Source organism: Hemitrygon akajei, chromosome 15 (genome assembly GCF_048418815.1).
Source record: "Hemitrygon akajei chromosome 15, sHemAka1.3, whole genome shotgun sequence".
NCBI classification, from domain to species: Eukaryota; Metazoa; Chordata; class Chondrichthyes; order Myliobatiformes; family Dasyatidae; genus Hemitrygon; species Hemitrygon akajei.
Window position 1 is genome coordinate 16,570,014 of NC_133138.1, and position 21,252 is coordinate 16,591,265.

Below are 21,252 nucleotides of genomic sequence, written 5' to 3' on the forward strand. Positions count from 1 at the left end.
TTACTCTACAAAGTACATATTAACTTTGTTTTAGTTGTTCTATTATGGCTCTAGATCCTTCATCTATTGTGAAGATTTTATACTTCAGCATTGGATAAGGGTTCTAAACCTGAATATGACAAATGCAATAAAGAAAATATACTAAAGAAGATATGATCCACTACTGTTTATTGCATTAATAAATAATCAAATTAATAATCAAAAGCATATACTTTGAGATCATTCGTTTGGAACAATCATTTGTTTACAACCTCCATATTATATATTTTAATTAGTTTCAGTAAAGTTTGAGTAGTTAATGCATGTTTTGCTAAGTGTTATGGCACCTTCTCCAAATTACTGACAATTAAGTATAGCCGATGGAATTTAATTGCAGGCAAAAGGTACTAAGAGTTGCACAGGGGTAGGACCAAGCAAGATAGGTCTTACACAGTGAACAGTAGGGACGGAACAGTGCGGTAGAACAAAGGGTCTGGGGATACAGGACCATAATTCATTGTTAGTGGTGGCACAGGTAGATAGAGTCATAAAGAAAGCTTCTGGCACATTGGCCTTCTTAAATCAAAATATTGAGTACAAGAGCTCGGATGTTATTTTCAAGTTGCATAAGATGCTGGTGCAACCTAATTTGGAGTATTGTGAAGTAGTTTTGGTCACCTACCTATAGGAAAGATGTAAATAAGGTTGAAAGAGTACAGAGAAAATTTACAAAGATGTTGCTGGGACTGGAGGACATGAATTATAAGGAAAGATTGATTAGGTTAAGACTGTATTCTTTAAAACATAGAGGAGATTTGATAGAGGTATTCATTGAGGGGTATAGATAAGGTAAACACAAGCAGGCTTTTTCCACTGAGGTTGGGAAGGACTACAACCAGAGGCATGAGTTAAGGGCGAAAGCTGCAAAGTTTAAGGGGAACATGAAGGGAAACTTTAATGAAATGATAGCATTCAGGGTCATCAACTAAAACTAATTGTAAAAGTTGTATGAAAGGCCGGAACTTAAATGTCAGAAAACTGTTATTATTCTGTTCTTAAACAGTCCCCATCAATATGTTGCACATTCTTGAATTCATCAGTATGTGATGCAGGAGGTGCACCTTCGCCATCTTTTTCTTTTTTTTGTTTTTTTTTAATTAAAGTTCATCATCAAACAAACATTAAAGCAACATTTCCATTTCATGCTGTTCTTTCCTGTAAGGGATGCTGCTCTGGTGGGAATATTTCCCTGCAGATCAGGCTCCTGAACCAGTCTGGATAACTTCAATCACCATCAAGGTGAACTGATTCTACGACCTGCAGACTCAACTTCAAGTACTCTTTACAACTCATGATCTTAGTTTTTTTATTTGCACAATTTGCCTTCGTCTTCACACTGGATGTTAGTAGTCTTTGTCTGTTTATGTGTAGCTTTTCCTAATTTCTATTGTTTTTCTCTTTTTACTTGTAAATGCCTGCAAGAAAATGAATGTCAAGACAGTGTTTGGTAACATACTGCATATGTACTTAATTATAAATTTAATTTGAACTTGAGTAGGCATGCTTACTATATGTGAGACTACAGTTTTTCTTGGGCTACAGTCAGACGTTCCTGGCAGGAGGTCTTTGGGGGTACACGAGTACCATTGGTGAATGCCTGCACTATTAGGAAGCCTACGATAACTATGGTCACTCTTCCTAATCCTTTTAAAGCAACACTTCCAATTAAAGGGGACTGGGAGGGGGAAACAGAGGGCCGTACACGACATCACAAAACATAAATTGGTAAATTGCTTAATATTGTCACATGCCACATCAGTGCATTGAAGCAGTACAAAGGAAAACAATAACAGAATGCAGAATAAACTGTTACTTTAACAAAGAGAGACAGTAAGGTACAAGGGCCATTCTGAATTAGGTTAGAGATCATCTCATCATACAAGGGGACTATTCAATAATCTCGAGACAGTGAGATAAAAGCTATTCTTGAGCCTGGTGATAGGTGCTTTCAGATTCCTGTATCGTCTGCCCAGTGGGAGGCTGACTAGCATATGATAGAGATCAGCACCAGCTGTCCAAAAGACCCGAAATCAGGGAACCCAACTGTGACAGCAACCTTGAACTCCATAACCAAAGTAGTTAAGTCACATGCTCAACCAAAGTGGTTAAACCATCTCCTCAACAACTATCAATTCCCTGGCCTGGATTGCCTCATTTTCACCATGGATGTCCAGTCCCTGTATACTTCTACATCCTCTCAAGAAGGCCTTAAAGCTCTCTGCTTCTTCCTTGACGAAAGACCCAACCAGTTTCTCTCCACCTCCACACCCCTCCGTCTGGTGGAACTGGTCCTCACACTCGACAAATTCTCTTACGATTTCTCTGACTTCACCAAACACAAGGTGTAGCCATTGGCACCCGCAGCCGGGCCCCAGCTATGCCTGCCTTTTCGTAGGCTACATGGAACAGTCCACATTCCAAGCCTTCCCTGGTAATGCTCCCCAACACTTAATGCACAACATTGATGATTGGATTGGTGCTGCTTCATGCATCCATGATGCACTCGTCAATTTCATCAACTTTATTTCCAACTTCTTCCCTGCTCTTAAATTAAAATGGGTGCCATGATGGTATAGCAGTTAGCACATTATTACAATGCATGGGTTTCCCCGTGTGCTCCGGTTTCCTCCCACAGTCCAAAGACATACCGAGTAGGTTAATATGTCATTGTAAAAAACTGTCCTGTGATTAGATTAGAATTAATCAGGGATGTGGGGTTTTTGAGGTGGCGTGGCCCAAAGGGGCAGAAGGGCCTACTCCCCACTAAAATAAAAATAAATTCACTTGGTCCATTTCTGACACCTCTCTCCCCTTTCTCAAGCTCTATCTCCATCTCTGGAGACAAACTGCCTACTGATTTATTTTATAAACATGATGATTTCCACAGCTATCATGACTATACCTTTACTCACCCTGCCTCCTGTAAAAATGTCATTCCCTTTCCCCAGTTCCTTCATCTTCACTGCATCTGTTTTGAGGATGAGGAATTCCTTACCAGGGTATCAGAAATGTCCTCCTTCATCAAAGACCAAAGTTTCCCATCTTTCGCCATTGATGCTGCCCTGATCCGCATCTCCTCCATTTCCTGAACAACTGCCCTCACCCCATCTTCCCACTGCCTTAACAGGGATGGAGTTCCTTTTGTCCTCGTCTACAGCTGTAAGAGCCACCACCTCCAGCACATCATCCTCCACAATTTCTGCCATCTTCAGCAGGACCCCATCACCAAACACATCTTTGCTTCCACCCGCTCTCCATTTTCCACTGAGATTGTTCCCTCCATGATTCTCTTGCTCATTCATCCATCCCCACTACTCTCCCCCCTGCACTTACCCCTGCAAGTGGAAGAAGTTCTGCACCTGCCCAGTCACTTCCTCCTTCACCTCCATTCAGGGCCCCAAACAATCCTGTTTAGTCGTCTACTATATCCAGTGCTCCTGATATATCCTGTCCGACATTGGTGAAACTGACATAAATTGGGCATCTCACTCCACTTGCAAAAAAGCAGGATTTCCCTGTGGCTGACCATTTTAATTCCAATCCCTATTCCCATTCTGACATGTCTGCCATTATGAGGCCACTTTCAGGGTGAAACAGCTCATATTCTGTCTGGGTGGCCTCCAACCTGACAGCATGAACATCAATTTCTCCAACTTCCAGTAATTTTACCTCCCTCCCCCCTCACTCAATTCCTCCCTCTGACTCATCTCTTACCCCATTCCTTCAACTGCCTATCACCACCCCTCATGTTCCTCCTACTTTCCTTTCTCTCATGCTTCCTTTTTCCTTTCCTATTCGATTCCTTCCTCTCTAAACCTTTACCTTTTCTACCTGTCACCTCCCAGCTTCTTACTTCATCCTTACTCCACCATCTTCACGTATCACCTTCGAGGTTTTACTCCTTCCTCTCAACCCTCCGGGGGGGCCACCTTCTTATTTTTTCCCCCTTCCTTTTCATTTCTATACATGCTGATCTGCTGAGTTCCTCCAGTACTTTTTGTGTGTTGCTATAGTTAGATCACATGAAGTTATAATTAAGGTCAGAGATCTCAGATGGCTCTTTAAGTAATGTGATTTCATGACAAATAGGGTTAATAAAATTTTTATGTTATGCAAGACTAGCTTTTCAGAGTTGGGAGTTTGAAAATTTCACTGCAGACAAATGTTGCATGTTGTACTAATGTTTATGTTATTTTTGGAGGAAGGTGGGTGGAGAAGGTTTCATGCTAAATAGGCAGAGGGAATGAAGATTCAACAAAATGTCAAGATTCCCAATGGGTACCAAAGCCCCAGAAATGTACACAAAATTATTCTTTCTGCTTAACTTAAATTTTCAGAGCAGGTGCAAGGTGTTTTTTAGTTGTCTTGATGAATTTCCAGGCCAAGATGTGAACGAATAGTCCATGTGCATTCATCCCAAAGTACAAATGTAATAACAAAACTGGGCATTAAACTTAAAAATGATTTTAAAAATTATGTTGCCTGGCCTGCTGACTTCCTCCAGCATTTTGCGTGTGTTGCATAACATTCAAAACATAGAACAGTACAATACTGGACAGGACATACAGTCAGTTATGTTGTGTTAATGTTGATGTAGATTTATATTAAATGTCTTCCTCTTGTGAATCAGGCACATCCTTCTATTCTTTCAATATTCATATGTCTATCTAAAAGCCTCCCAAAACCCCACTAAACAGTCTGATTCTATTACCACCACTAGTAACCTATTCCAGGCACATAACACTGTCCCACACATCACCTTTATATTTCACTCTTCCAACCTTAAAAGCATGTCTTCTGGTTTTGACATTTCTACCCTGGGAAAGGTTTCTGATTGTCTACCTTATTTTTGGTTCTTATAATTTTTAAAACCCTCTATCAGGTCTCCCTTTTAGCCTCCAATAAACCAAGGAGAACAACCTTAATGTGTCTAATCTTTTCTTATAGCTATAATCCAGGCAATATGCTATTAAATCTCCTCTGCATCCTCTACACCATCTCAATATCCATCCTATAAATGGCACAACTAGAAATGCACACAGAGCACTGGACTCTGAGAGGAGTCAGACTAAAGTTTTATATAACTTGCAGCATGACTTTCTTAATCTTGTACTTAGCACTCATACCAATGAAGTATGTTATTTGCCTTTTTTAGTACTTTAGCCTCGTGCATAGGCACTTCCAGTGGTCTATGACCAGGACCCTAAGATCTCTCTATATCTTAAAGCTAATAAAGAGTCTATCATTAAATACACATTTTCTCCTTTCATTTGACCTGCCAAAATGCAACACCTCTATTTGCCACTTCTCTGCCCATCCTGTTGTATTCTTTGAAAGTCCTTTAGGCATCTCCACCAATCTGGGGGACATCAAAATCCAGCTAATTCATCTATTTACATTTTTGTTCAAATCACTGATACACTATCACAAATAACAGAGGTCCAAGCACCAAACCTTGCAGTCACAGACCTAGTCACAGACCTTCAACCAGAATAAAGATTTCCACCCTTACTCTGTGATGCACCATCAATAACTCTCGGAGGCTGGAAGAGAACGATAGGCTTTTATTAACAGCAAAAGGGAGCACGACATCTTGGAGACTGAGGGAGGAGCAGTGCCCCAATCGCCTTTATACAGGGGTCTGTGGGAGGAGCCACAGGAGCAGTCAGCAGAGGGGCATGTCTATGCAGGTATACATAGCTTACCACACTCTGTTTTCTATGGAAAGCTAGTTCTGAATCCAAACTTGCAATTCACCGTGGATGCTATGAATCTTTATCTTCTGAACCACTGAACCACGAGGGAGAGGGACCTTATCAAATTCCTTACTAACGTCTAGGTAGATAATGTCCACTGTCTTACGCTCATTAAGCTCCTTTATCACCTCCTCAAAAAACTCAATCAAATTTGTAAGGCATGATCTGCCCCTGCACAAAGTCATGTAGACTTCCACAAACAAGCTATGCCTTTAAAACGTGCATATATCCTGTCCCTCGGTGTGCTTTTCAAGTTAACCTTCAGAAAATCCAAGCAAACAACATCAATTGACTGTGCTTATCCTGGTGGTTACTTCCTCAAAGAGTTCCAACAGAATTGTCAGGCACTCTTGCCTGTCCTTTACTCTTTGCATACCTGGAAAAATCTTTTGATAGAGAAGTGCAGAATTCCCCAAGATTTAAAGTCCAGCAAGATATTGGGTTATGAAGAAAGAATTACTTCAAATGAGCTAAAAGGATATGTTAGATCATATATACCTTTCCTTTCCTCTGCTGTAAACCCCTATCGTTCTATGACAAATTTGGGCTCAATTGCTGTTTTCAGGCCGTCCAGTAGTTACTGTCTGTGGTGTCAGCTTTTACAAAGTGAGGTGAAGTTAGAAGTCTTTAAAAATCTTGTTTGCATAATTTAATGATTTTTTTTGCAGCATTTGGCATAAGAGTAGCATATGCTGTAATTTTCCATAATGAAAACAGGGAATGGGCTTAATGCATAATACTTAGACTTTAAAAAGAATGGATTCCAATAGCCCCACGTGGTTACAAAAAGAAAGATGTAACTCAATTGCTTTCAGTTCATTACAAATTTTGATGTTCACTGCAGCATGATGATAACAGGAAAAAATATAAAGATAAATAAAAACCTAATATTTTGATTTTGCTGTTTTCTGGATTATTCAGTATCAAATCACCACTCACATTATATTTCATTATTTAGTGGGTAAAATCTTTGAAAACTCTAAGCAGTAACCACACAACCTAAATGGTATGAATAAGCATACCATTTAGATGATTGATATATTTTTCACTTGGTATCTTGTTCTAGATTTTGTGTCAATCTGAACATCAGGAAGGACTTTTTAAACTCAATTTTACCTCCCTGTTAACATTACCCAACATTACCTATTCAGTATCATTTCCAGAACAGAACTGGCTTTCCTGCATACCAATTAAATTAGTCAGAAACATAATATGTTGGATTTCTTTCCTATGCCCTTCAGAATTTTCCAAACATTTTCCAATAATGGCTACATTTTGACATTTCCTGAAACCATTCATGCAAGGATAGAGAAGACAAGATTATCTCTGAAAAAGGCTAGGCTAACTCTTTATCTCTTGCACCACAGGAGAATGTTTAAAATGATCTGAGGCATAGATAAGGGTGAATGGTAATAATCTGTTCCCCATATTAGCCAAGTCCAAAACCAGGTGGCACAAGTTTCGGATGAGAGGGTAAATATTTAAGCAAGACCTGAGGGGCAACTTTCCTTCAATATATGGAAGGCAGTGAGTATATGAAACAACTCGTTAGAGGAGGTGGTTGAGGCAGAAACAATAGTATCATTTAAGAAGCACTTGTATAGGTACGTGGAGGCACAGGGCTTGGAGAGATATGCATCAAACTAGATACATAGGCACTTTGGTCTGCATAGCCTGGTCAGGCTGAAGGATTTGAATCATTGCTACATTGCTCTGTGACTCTTTATACTGGTCTCAACTAAATCAATTTACATAAATTACATTTTAATAATGAAAGAAGAAGAGAAAGTCCTGAAATATCTGATGCTCCTGCTCTATTCAATTTGGCAAGTTTCACTTGAACTTTACTCTTGCAGTCAATGTGAACCAAGTTTTTGGTGTGCAAAACTCGAGCTCAATTTTGAATAGAGTCTGGAAATACCAATACTCATTACCTTTTATATGAGGAAATTGCTCGTCTCTGAACTAAATATTTGATTTTTAAAAATAATAAATCAAATGTTCTGTCATTTTTTATCACATCATCAAAACTAAGAAACATTGGAATTTGTGGAAAAGTACATATTTCTTCCTTTATCTGTTGATGGCATTGTAGTACAAATCCATTGATCTGAGAAAGAATATGAAAATGCAATGATCTCAAATCTTATGAACCAGATCTGATTGCACAGAGTGGGGCTCTTAAAGCTCTTCTACTAAACCATTGATTAGAGTCCATCTGAAAATAGACATTTCTGCAATGCTCTCAGATCTGTGGAATGATCTTTATTGCTGGATGTTAATAAGACAGACATGGGAGTCAGAAACCAAATTAAACTGGAGGTAGGTAACACTCGTAAAATGCTGAAGGGTCTCAGCACGAAATGTCCACTGTACTCTTCTCCATAGATGCTGCTGAGTCAGGCATTTTGTGCCTGACTCAAATATAGTATTTAGTTTGTTGCTTGGCTTTCCCACATCTACAGATTTTCTATTGTTTGCAATTAAACTCAAGGTGCTGAGATGTGAAACTAATGCAGAAAATACTGAAGGAACTCAACCAGACAAGCAGGATCTGTGGAAAGAGAAAACGTTGAACATACAGGGAGCTGCGGCAGCAATGTCGTTGGATGGGATCTTGATGTTACTGCTAAAAAAGCCCTAAAAATTAAATAAAGCTCTTTTCCCACGTGATGCATTGAACAAGATTAATCAAGACACAGCAGCGGGTGAACTTTAGGAATGCAGAGAAACAATTCAGTAGGATTTAATCTTCTTTAAATTTATTAAAAATACTTGGTAATCCATATCAAAAAGCTTAATTTTTAATAATTGATTCAATGAGTCTCCGAAGAGTTACTAAATGGTAATCAAATTTCCAAGATGATGAGACCATAAAAACAAAAAGCTGTTGTTAAGAATCTACATTTTAACTGACAAACTGTTTTATTATGTACTTACAGAGCAGCAAGCAACAGTGGAATAGCAATTTTATAAGCCACTGCCAAGCTAATTTTATTAATTAGACACACCTGCTGCTGCTGCCTTGGTAGTCGTTGCAACCTTGGGATTTGAAGCACGATGGTAGATTTATCAAGCAGTTTCAGCCAGAAGTGTTTAGGCTTGTAAATTGATTTTACCCTCCACTGTAATTGAAATCTATGTGTATGTGATGTGAATTACATATTTTCAATAAAAGTTGTTACAAATGAGGTTTCGGTATCACAATGGAAGATGACATCCTGACTTGATTATTCTTTCACAAAATATGTGGCAAAAAGAGACCAAGAATATGAAATAACAAACAAATTCTTTCAGCTTCCTTGGTTATGAAATGCTAAACTTCTGTGCATATGATGAGGCTTCAGTGTTTTATAGGATTTTACTCTTACTGCCTGAGGTACAATGACACACAGTTGGTATGGGCTTACTAGAAACATGCAAGAAGATCTGCCAGCTATCAAATGTCCATCAAATAAATGTTATAGACTAGTAGCTTATTAAGTTAACTGGCATACAATAAGCTGGATTCTTAAATACAAAGATAAATACTAATAATTAGGTTCTGGGATTCTATTTTCAAAGATCCAATGTTTTTAACATCACATATCTCAAGCAAGATGTTTTGGCAATACATATATATTAACTCTGCCATTCCCTGGATATTGTAAGCCATGTAGGAATCAATAATTTTAGAAACAATCTTATAATCATTAAACCTTCAGTGGAATGCAATCAGGTATCAGAATAAAAGGGAGGTGAAAGTTGATATTGGACCACTGCAGAATGATGTTGTTAAGGTAGTAATGGGGAACAAAGAAATGGCAGATGAACTTAGTAATTACTTAACTTCATGCTTTACTGTGGAAGACACAAGCTGTACCAGAGGTCCATGAGTGTCAGGGAGCAGGAGTAAGTGCCATTGCTATTAAAAAAGGGAGAAGTGTTGGGCAAACTCAAAGGTCTTAAGGCAGATAAGTCATCTGGATCAGATGGACTACATCCCAGAGCCCTAAAAGAAGTTGCTGAGGAGTTAATGGATGTATTGCTCATGATCTTTCGAGAATCACTTGATTCTGGTATCGTCCATTTGCATGGAAGATTGCAAATGTCATTCCACTCTATAAGAAGGGAGGAAAGCAAAAGGAAGGAAATTATGGGCCAATCAGCCTAACCTCAGTTGTTAGGAAAGTGTTGGAGTCTATGATTAAAGATGAGGTTTCAGGGTATTTGGAGACTAATGATAAAGTAAGTCAAAGTCAGCATGGTTTCTGCGAAGGGAAATCTTGTCTAACAAATCTTCGAGGAAATAACAAGCAGAGTTGACAAAGGAGAGGCAGTAGATCTCATTTACTCAGAAGGTATTTGATAAGGTAACGCACCTAAGCTTCTTAACAAGATAAAATCCTTTCACATTACAGGAAAGATAATTGCATGGGTAGTGGAATGGCTGACAGGCAGGAGACAGCAAGTGGGAATAAAAGGGGCCTTTTCTGGTTGGCTGCCAGTGACTAGTGGTGTTCCTCAGGAGTCATTCAGGGGCTACTTTTCACATTGTTCGTCAGTGATTTGGATAATGAAATTGATGTCTTTGTGGCAAAGTCTGCAGATGATACAAAGATGGGTGGAGGAGTAGGTATTGCTGAGGAACTTAGACAAATTGGAAGAATGGGTAAAAACCGCAGCAGATGGAATACAGTATTGGGAAATGTATGATAATGTGTTTTGGTAAAAGGAACAACAGTACAGACCATTATCTAAATGGGAAGAAAATTCAAACATCAGAGGTGCAAAGGGACTTGGGAGTTCTCGTTCAAGACTCCCTGATGGTGAATCCACAGGTTGAGTCGATGCTAAAGAAGGCAAATGTAATGTTGGCATTTATTTCAAAGGGAATAGAATAAAAAAAACACAAGGAGATAATGCTGAAACTTTCTAAGAGACTAGTTCAGACACAGTTGGTGTATTGTCAACAGTTTTGGGCCCCTTATCTCAGAAAAGATGTATTGTCATTGAAGAGAGCCCAGAGGTGGTTAACAAGGATAATTCCAAGAATGAAGGGGTTAATATATGAGGAGAGTTTGGCAGCTTTGGGTCTGTACTTGCTGGAATTTTGAAGAATGCATGGGATCTCATTGAAACTACTGAATGTTGAATAGACTAGAAAAGGTGGATGTGGAGAGGATGTTTCCTCTGGTGGGGGCATCCAGAACTAGAAGGCACAGCCTCAGAATTGAGGGTCAAACTTTTAGCACAGAGGTAAGGAAGATACTTTTTTTAGCCATAGATTGATGAATCTGTGGAATGCTCTGCCACAGACTGCAGTGGAGGGCAAATCCATTGGAATATTTAAAGCAGAAGTTGATAGATCAAACACGAGGAAATTTGCGGATGCTGGAAATTGAAACAACAACACACACAAAATGCTGGTGGAACACAGCAGGCCAGGCAGCATCTATAGGAGAGGCATTGTCGACGTTTTGGGCCGAGACCCTTCGCGTGAGAAGTTGATAGATTCCTGATTGGTCAGGGCATCTAGGGATTACAGTGAGAAAGCAGGTGTATGGGAATGAATGGGATCCAGGATCAGCCATGATGAAATTGTGGAGTGAACTCAATGGGCTGAATAGCCTAATTCTGTTCCTTTATCTTATGGTCTTATTAGCATCATGCAATGGAGTGGGAACAACTATTCGCTTAAAAAAGTCTCTGAATTTGTTCTCACCAGGAGAGAAAAGGAATACATATGTGGGAATGGCAAAAGAAGGGAGAAGTAGAATTATTTTGTAAACTGCACCAAAGGGCTGTACTGGGCTCAAGTGAATTCAAGCTTATTTTGATGTGCACAAGTACAGTAAGGCACTGGTACAAAGAAAAACTGGTTTGCAGTTGCATCACATGCTCGTAGATTCAGACAAGATACAAGCTGCATATAAATTAATATAAGACAATGAAGAAAAACAGACTGCGCAAAACAAGAAATTAGTGCAAGAAAAGAGGCAAGTTCATGGTGGTGTAAGAGGTGGCCTGTTCTGAGCCATTGCTGAGGTAGGCTTAATGGGACAAATGGTTTCTGCTTGAGCAACATTAGTGAACTTATCATGATAATGCCATTCACTTATTTCCTTTTAAATCAGTGGGTGAGCAACCCTTTGATTTACCAGCCAAAGTGTGGAGATGTTTACCCATGAAATGTACATAATTCCCAACTTAGTTTTGGATGAAATTTGATCACTTGGGATTTTTGACAGTAAACTATTAGTGAATAACAAGTTTGTTACTGCATAAAGAATTCATATAAATATATAAATATGAAAGTGAAAGATGAAAGGAGTGCTTCAAATGACAAGATAAAATTTATGTGCTAATATGTCTTAATCCCTTTTCAACCCTCATTAACATATGTCCATCATTATCATACCCAAGTTAACAGAATAATTCTCAAAAATACCTCATCATATTTCATGCCTTGCCTCCGCCATAAAGAGGTTTGGACTAATTCCATTGTCATTGTTAAACAGAATATGAATCCAATTATTGCGGCCAAAACACATCAGATGAGTGAGCAACTGAATATGTAAAATCGACGTGAGTCAACAAATCTGGGCGAGAAGCCATTTTGTAGATTGTGGCGGTGTGGCCGATTTGCTGGCGGAGTTGTTTCCTCTCAGCTCATGTGGCATAGATTCAGTTCTGATTTAATTGCTTTCTGTAAGGAGTTTGCAGGAGTTCCCTCTCACTCAATGGAATGCTGTAGTTTCTATCCACAGTGCAAATGCTCATTGATATTGACTGGCCACTGTAAGTTGTCTCTAGTGTGTTTATGCAGGTTTCAGAATCTGAGGGTACTGTAGGGAAAATAATCTAGGACTAGTACAAATTGGGTTTTATGGTCATTGAGAACTCAGTGGGCTAAATGGGGATGCCAAGTTACCATGATATATCACTCTATGTTTCTACCCTTAAATTTTTAAAAAATGCATTCATTTTTTCTTACACATATTTACATTCAAATAAGAAAGCTAACAGTTTGGCAGGGGAACTCGTCAATATGAAAATAGCAGATAGTTTGAACTGACCTTTAATAATATACATTGAACTTAACCACGTACAAATTCCCATGAAATCATTTCACATAGGAACAGAATTATGCCATTCAATGCATTGTGTCTGCTCCCCCATTTGATCACGGCTAATTTATTATTCTCTCTCAGCCCCATTCACTTGCCTTCTCCTCCAACCCCACCCCGTGACCTTTTACACACCCTTACAAATCAAGAACTATCAACCTCTGCTTTAAATATAGCCTAAGTCTAGGCTTCCATAGCTGTCTGTGGCAATGACTTCCACAGCTTTACCTTCCTCTGGCTAAAGAAATTTCTCCTCATCACTCCTTTTTTAAAAACAATTCTGGGCTTTCTCAGCCTTATTCAAGATTCCAAGGAGTCTTTCGATGGTTATAGCCAGTGGTCGGCTGAATATCTAACACAGTCTGCAATTTAGATTTGTTTTTTTTTCTGCATGCCAAGATGCTGAGAGTGTAAGCCAGATAACACAGCATTGAGAGAATGGGATTTGTGGAACCACAGTGAACAAAATAAAACAAATCTGCATCTCCCTTACCAATTATATTGGAATGTTATGAAATAAATAATGTAAAAAGTGAAAAAGAAGAATTTAGTGATAAAGGAAATATCAACTACTAACAATAGATATTTGAGAAAGTGGGAAAGAGATCAAGGAACAAAACATGAAATATTAAAAAATAAGCTTTCTCTATATTTAAATGCTAACTTTTTCAAGAAGTGAAACATTGCATACGTGGAAGTTAATTATATTGCCTGGGAGTTGTTTAGTTGTAATCATCAAATGTCACATTGTTTAAATTACATCAACTTTATCATGTGTTTAGTTTGTATCCAATATTCAAACAACAATCTCATCCTACTCAACGCATTTCAAATAGGAGATGGACAGCACAATGCCATTTTTCTGAAGCTGCTGGCAAACTCAGACAATATATTCACATAAGTAATAAATATATTGTGTGATTTACAGGTATCACATCATTACAACATTATATTCCAGTACTGAACTGAGTCTAGAGGAATGAATGTAAATTGGTATGAGGCATATTTCATGGCTTTAACATTGCAAAGATTAATTTCAGTGTTATGTAAAACTGTTGAAAATATTTGGAGAATATAGACAGTCTATTTAAATATCCCAGGGGCACAACATTGATTAAAATATTTAGATTGTGTGCATAGTGCCATTATACTCTTCCCTGAGTGGGATATGAACATTAAATTGGGCAGCATTTACAAAGAAACCATATTATATGGCTGGGTGTGAAATATGGTCTCAATTTCAGTGCTAATGTGCCAAATGCCAACCAGGAATTCAGTTGACTTGTTTGTGTTGACGAGCAGTCCAGTAATGATTTATACTGCAATTTACTCCAACTCCCTCTATCCCTGCTCTGAACTGCCCAATGTAGACTTGAAGTTTTCTTAGCCACGTAGCAGGGAATAAATAACCCAACATTTGAATAATCCAAATGTTACAGAACTCTTGTGATACTGTCCTGTAAAGCAATGTAACGATTTCCAGAGTATTTATTTTGAAAATTGATTGTACCCTCCTCTCTGAATGTCTCAAGCTGCCTGCATAGTGTGGCCCAATTTACTCCAGTTGCAAAAGAATTAAATAATTATTGTGGGATAGAAGAAGAATGTACTCACACTTTCTAGTTAATGCTCTTTCCCTGTTCATTCCCCATAGTCTTACAAATGATGGAGCTTCAAGTAACTGCTCTATTGCCTTTTTAGAAGCACCAGTTGGTGCTGTTTCCAACATTCTTTCAGTTAATTCAGATATCCCCATTATACACACAATGCCTCTGTCTTTCCATCATGTCTCTAAATTTGAGCCTCTGGTTCTTGTACCAATCACTGCTCCACTTTATCATTCCAAATCTATTATTACCTTATATGCCCCCATGAACTATTTTTTTGCTATGCTCATGAAAATAATTGCCAGGTGGCCAATTCACTTCCAGAATGGCAGAGGAAGGTCAAATTCCATTCCCACTCTGCACTGTGGTGTCAAGAAAACAACCTCTCCCTCAACGTCACAAAAACAAAGGAGCGGGTTGTGGACTACAGGAGGAATGGAGACAGGCTAACCCCTATTGACATCAGTGGATCTGGATTTGAGAGGTTGAACAGCTTTATGTTCCTCGGCCTACACATCACCGAGGGTCTCATGTTGCCTGTACATACCAGCTGTGTGGTCAAAAAGGCACAACAGCACCTCTTTCACCTCAGGTGGTTGAAAAAATTTGGTAGGGGCCCCCAAATCCTAAGAACTTTCTTTCGGAGCTCAATTTAGAGCATCCTGGCTGGCCACATCACCGCCTGGTATGGAAACTTTACTTCTCTCAATTGCAGGACTGCAGAGAGTGATGCGGAGAGCCCAGTGCATCTGTAGATGTGAACTTCCCATTATTCAGGAATTTACAAAGACAGGTATGTAAAAAGGGCCTGAAGGATCATGGGGGACTTGAGTCATCCCAACCAAAAACTGTCCCAGTGCTACCATCTGGGAAACAGTACCACAGCATAAAAGCCAGAACCAACAGGCTCCAGAACAGCTTCTTCCACCAGGCCATCAGACTGATTAATTCATGCTGATACAACTGTATTTCCATGTTATATTGACTGCCCTGTGGTACATATTATTTATTACAAATTACCAAAAATTGCACATTGCACATTTAGATGGAGATATAACCTAAAGATTTTTACTCCATATGAAGGATGTAAGTAATAAAGTCAATTCAATTCATTTCAACTAATACACATGTAATTTTTACACAAATTGCTGCTTACCAATCGAGTGCAGAAATTCCTGACAACCATCTCCTTAAGGAAGTTGCATTATGATAATTTATAGCCTTCTTGTTCCAGCCCTCGCTCAGCACAACTACTTATGGAACAAGTTAATTTATCATTTTAATCTGATATGTTATTTCTTATAGGGATTAGATTGTAAAATATGTCCAGGCTCAGGGAACAAGTGATTTTCTCAAACCAGAATTTATGCAAATATACAGTATTTTATTTTACTTACAATTGAGCTTTTTAACGTTATTTTCTGGGTAGGGATGTTACCACCAGGCATCATCGACTCCTTATGACTTTCAACAGTGGGACGCTGCTGCTGGGAGCAGATATTGTGTGATTGCTTCACAAGTCTTGTACTCTTCGGCCTCAAATCTGACACACTGTTCTGGTGGCTGGTGATGGGGCCTAAGGTCTCCAACTGTGGTCCTTCCTTATCCAGGACATCCGGCTGTGTGCACGTAGATAAATGTTTGGCTAAATGAAAAACCATTCAGGAAATCTATCAGAGAATTCACAGGATTATTAAATTGCAAGTTATTAACATACATTATACACTTCATTGTCAGAGTTAGACACATGGACGTTGGAAATGAATGGAGTGGGAAATACTGACTGCAAAAGCATCTTACTTTGATGTCTCTGAAAAGAGGAAATTATCTAGAAAATTTATCTCTAAACTGTTCAAACCAATGGACACCAAGCATCTGTCCATCTTATAGCCTTAACTTTCAGTTGTTTCTGCATGTCATATACATTCTGCCTTATTGAACATTTGTAGCTCATTTAAATTATCTCAGCAACAGAAATTAAATCAAAACATTATGAGCGTTCCTTTAATTTCTATATGAATTGATTAAATATATTAATACTCATAAGGTTGTAATGCTTACTACCTTCATTATGTTGAAACTCTGTACCCATAATGCTACAGTGACGAAAAGCCATTTTGTTTTCAGTAAGTGTTCCAGTCTTATCAGAGAAAATATATTGTATCTGACCAAGATCCTCAGTGATATTCAAAGCTCGGCACTCCAGGTGTGTATTTGTCCTTTCATCGTACAGATCAGCATCATTGCATATGAAGAATATTTGACTCAACTTTACTAGCTCAATGGAAACGTACAAAGAGATAGGAATTAAGACCTGTCAATAAAAGCAAAAGTAATTAAGCAGCCAATTTCACAGAAAGCTATATGAATATTCTTGAACAATCTTTTTTATGAAATTAATACATACATATGCTACGTCCTCCCATTTGAATGTGTAATTTTCTGGAGCTTGGCAATCTGTTTCAACAGAGCTCAAATATTGATCTGAAATCTCTTCAGAGCTCTGACACTTTGAGTTTACATGATGCAGTGAAATAAAAGCCCGCAGATAATGGTTTCTGCCATCTCTACTGTATATCCTCCCAAAAATACTTATAACCTCTCCCACAGGGACATAGCTGCTAGTCTATCTAACTGATTCTAAATGCACATTGCAAAACATGCTGTAAATAGTTATATTCATCACAAAGATTTTTGCACAGTTTTGTACTGACAACACATATTGATGATGTTATGGTCTTATGAAAGTCTGATCAATGGAAATATATAGAGAGTCTTTGTACAGATATAGAATGGCATAATTGAAGCTAAGAAAAAGCTGACTGAAGGAGTTGGAAGGTTCTGCGATGTGGTAACTTTCAATATGATCAAACTAGTTAGCTGATACCAATATTTCACGTTTTAAAACAGCTCCTTCAGTAATACTGAAGTTTCAGTGAATTGAAAAAGATGTGCCTTAACTATGTATAAAATCTGTAGTTGAGTGTACATGCGAGCAGACATTCAATTTGCTCAGTGACCACTATATCAGGTACCTAATAAGCTCATTCACTTCAAGATTTGACATGTTTTGCATTCAGAGATGCTCTTCTACACACCATTGTTCCAATGTGTGTTTATTTGAGTTACTGATAACTTCCTGTCATCTTGAACAAGTCTGGCCATTCTCCTCTAATCTTCCATTAAGCAAGGTGTTTTTTGCTCACAGAACTGCCATTCATTAGATTTCTTTTTGTTTTTCTTTGTTTCCACCGTTCATTGTGGTGCATGAAAATCCCAAGAGATGAGCAGTTTCTGAGGTACTCAAACTATCCCATCTGGCAATAGCAATCAATTCATGGCCAAAGTCACTTAGATCACACTTCTTCCCCACTCTGGGGTTTGGTCTGAACCACAAGTGAACCTCTTGACCATGTCTGCATGCTTTTAAGCATTGAGGTGTTGCCACTTGACTAGCTGATTAGATATTTGTATTAATGTATAGTTGTACAGGTGTACTTAAAAGTCCATTGACCTTCAAGTCTCGTTTCAATAGGCTGAAATGTATTTACATTTTGCCAGTGACTTGGAAGAGATCTGCCAGCAAAATGCTCCAAGCAGGTCAGCACGTTCCTACACAATGATGCAGGAGTACAAAATGTGCTGTAAATTGGATGCCACTTTCCACTCATAGAATTAGTCCATGTCCAGGGTGACACACAAACACTTCCAAGCTGAGAGGTCAGGTAAAACTCATCTCTGGCCCATCAGCTTTATGCAAGCAAGGAAGCAAAGGTAAGTAGCTTTTTACCCTCTCTTATTTCAATTATTAATATATTGGAACTCAATTACATCAGTTACATTTGTTTTATAAGTATATTTTCTTTTAAAACTACTGAATTACATTTTAACTGTTGTGTCTTTTTTCTCGATTCAACTATAAACACTTGCAGGCTACTTGGAGCATAGAGTATCACAAGGTCTAGTGCAGGAGTGCAACCCTACGACATGCACAAGCGTTTTGTTGTCTGCCTCTCATCGATTCTTTAAACCCCTCCCAAAATAAAAAGATATATATCGATCATCTTTACTGTAAAATGAAGCAAAGAATGACTTTTTACAGCTCAAGAGCAGTGAGATGTTTCCACAGGAAATATCTCATGCTGTCCTGGCACCAGCTAGATGGTTGTGAGAACATGTGATATTGGATAATATGTTTTGAAATCCTCACAGATCTGGTGTACTCATCGGTATTTGGGTAGTAAAAGGTTACAATAACAATACTATTTAGAAACGATGTTTAAAGACTAATATTAATAATTCTTGAACAAGTTTACTAAAATACTTCATTTATTTCAATCTCTCTTATACTTTTTTTAAAATAATAAAACAATGAATACACATAAATAAGCAACAGGACTCATTCATTTTCCTTAAGAAAAGTCCATCATTATTGTTAGTAATTTATTAATCAATGATAATCTCTATTCAAAATTATCATGACATGCAAGAGAATATTTTTAAAAGAATATTATCACCAATTTGGGAAAAATGCTCTCAAAAAGATTCACTACCCCTGGTCTGGAATGTTACAGGACTGGGCCTCATGTTCTGCCACTTAAGGTCTGGTCACATATGCAGATTATTCCATTTCATGAGATGGCTGCAGTAGGAAGGCCTCAAATACAGATATATCCACGAGCCTACAAAGGATAGTGTGGTCACAGGATTCCTAAGGAATCTGCAGGCTAGAACAAGGATGATACAGCAAACTAACCATTATTTTAGCTTGGAACTTGAATTAAGATCAAGCTTATATGTACATTCATGTAATTTTTTTTCCCAAAACAGAAGTAAACATCAGTATGTTTTCAATCTTAAAGTAACTGCTTGGTCGACAGGCCTCATGATTTAAATATTCCAAATATGCAAGTCATTCATATATAAACATATATAGACAAAATAACAGTCCAAATTTTATATGATTTACCTGCAATAGTATCATCATTGTCAGAAATGCATGGAAAAAAGATATAACAGATGAAATGAAGCTGCCATTCTGGTCCGGGAGTTCAAATGGAGACAATGAAGGGAAAGTTCCAACCCAAATTCTATGACCTAACATGAAAATGTATGGTTAAAGGAAACATATCTCTTAGGAAAGTGCATGTTGTCAAGCTCTAGTATCAATTTTTCAGTGAATTGAAAAGAAAATAAGCTAAAGTTGTGTTAGAGAACTGAAATGAATAAATGAATGAATGAAATTAATTTATTTCGGTCAGTAGAAACATAACAAAGAGCATCACTTACAACAATGATTTCACACCGATGATTTCATAAAATCACACTTTAGTTTAAATATTAGGAATACAAATGCCAATTAAAACAGGTCAGAAGTTGAGTATCCTGAGGTAAGTTTTGACTTTTCAAAGCTTATTACTATGCAGAAAGGAGGACTGAGTTGGAATACTATGTACAGTATCTGTCTGGATGAAGACAGTATGCTTGTGCACTGCAGATGCCATTAAACAACTTGACTCTTGAATGAAGGGAGCTCCAACAGGTAAGAACTCATGACAGTACTGTTTGAAAATATCTCTCCTCATTAGCACTCTGTCAACTACCATAAATGTTCACTGCTCCACTATTGACTTACAGTGGCCACATGATGTACCATATACAACATACACACTAATTACTATTGCCATGAACAGAGATCTCATGACCTTCAGCATGAAGGAGAATAAGGGAAGCAACTCAAGTCAAGTCAAGTCACTTTTATTGTTATTTTGACCATAACTGCTGGTACAGTGCATAGTAAAAATGAGACAAAGTTTTTCAGGACCATGGTGTTACATGACACAGTACAAAAACTAGTCTGAATTATGTGAAAAAAAAAACAACACAGAGAAAGCTACACTAGACTACAGACCTACCCAGGACTGCATAAAGTGCACAAAAAAGTGCAGACATTTACAATAAATAATAAACAGGACAATAGGGCAAGGTGTCAGTCCAGGCTTTGGGTATTGAGGAGTCTGATAGCTTGGGAGAAGAAACTGTTACATTGTCTGGCCGTGAGAGCCCGAATGCTTCGGAGCCTTTTCCTAGAGGGCAGGAGGGAGAAGAGATTGTATGAGGGGTGCATGGGGTCCTTCATAATGCTGTTTCCTTTGCGGATGTGGCGTGTAGTGTAAATGTCCGTAATGGCGGGAAGAGAGACCCCGATGATCTTCTCAGCTGACCTCACTATCCGCTGCAGGGTCTTGCGATCCGAGATGGTGCAATTTCCAAACCAGGCAGTGATGCAGCTGCTCAGGATGCTCTCAATACAACCCCTGTAGAATGTGATGAGGATGGGGGGTGGGAGATGGACTTTATTCAACCTTCGCAGAAAGTAAAGACGCTGATGGGCTTTCTTTGCTATGGAGCTGGTGTTGAGTTACCAGGTAAGATCCTCCGTCAGGTGAACACCAAGAAATTTGGTGCTCTTTACGGCTACTGAGGAGCCGTCGACGTTCAGTGGGGAGTGGTTGCTCCGTGCCCTCCTGAAGTCAACAACCATCTCTTTTGTTTTGTTCACATTAAGAGACAGGTTGTTGGCTCTGCACCAGTCCGTTAGCCGCTGTACCTCCTCTCTGTAAGCTGACTCATCATTCTTGCTGATGAGACCCACCACCAAATGCAAGGGAACACCATCACCAGCAGATTCCCCCCAAAATCACATGATAAACTGGCATGGAAATATATTGCCCTCTTTTC

General features: G+C 38.5%; 1 protein-coding gene across 1 annotated transcript in view; it reads right to left on the bottom strand.

The window, feature by feature from the left end:
• LOC140739190 (phospholipid-transporting ATPase VB-like) overlaps positions 1 to 21,252 on the bottom strand; it is a 293,630-nt gene that overhangs the window by 56,224 nt on the left and 216,154 nt on the right. The window contains exons 10-12 of the mRNA XM_073067239.1: positions 19,481 to 19,608; positions 16,576 to 16,825; positions 15,909 to 16,156 (exon numbers count right to left, since the gene is read on the bottom strand). Of these exons, the coding sequence (XP_072923340.1) occupies positions 15,909 to 16,156; positions 16,576 to 16,825; positions 19,481 to 19,608 (626 nt within the window). The remainder of the gene's footprint in view (positions 1 to 15,908; positions 16,157 to 16,575; positions 16,826 to 19,480; positions 19,609 to 21,252) is intronic.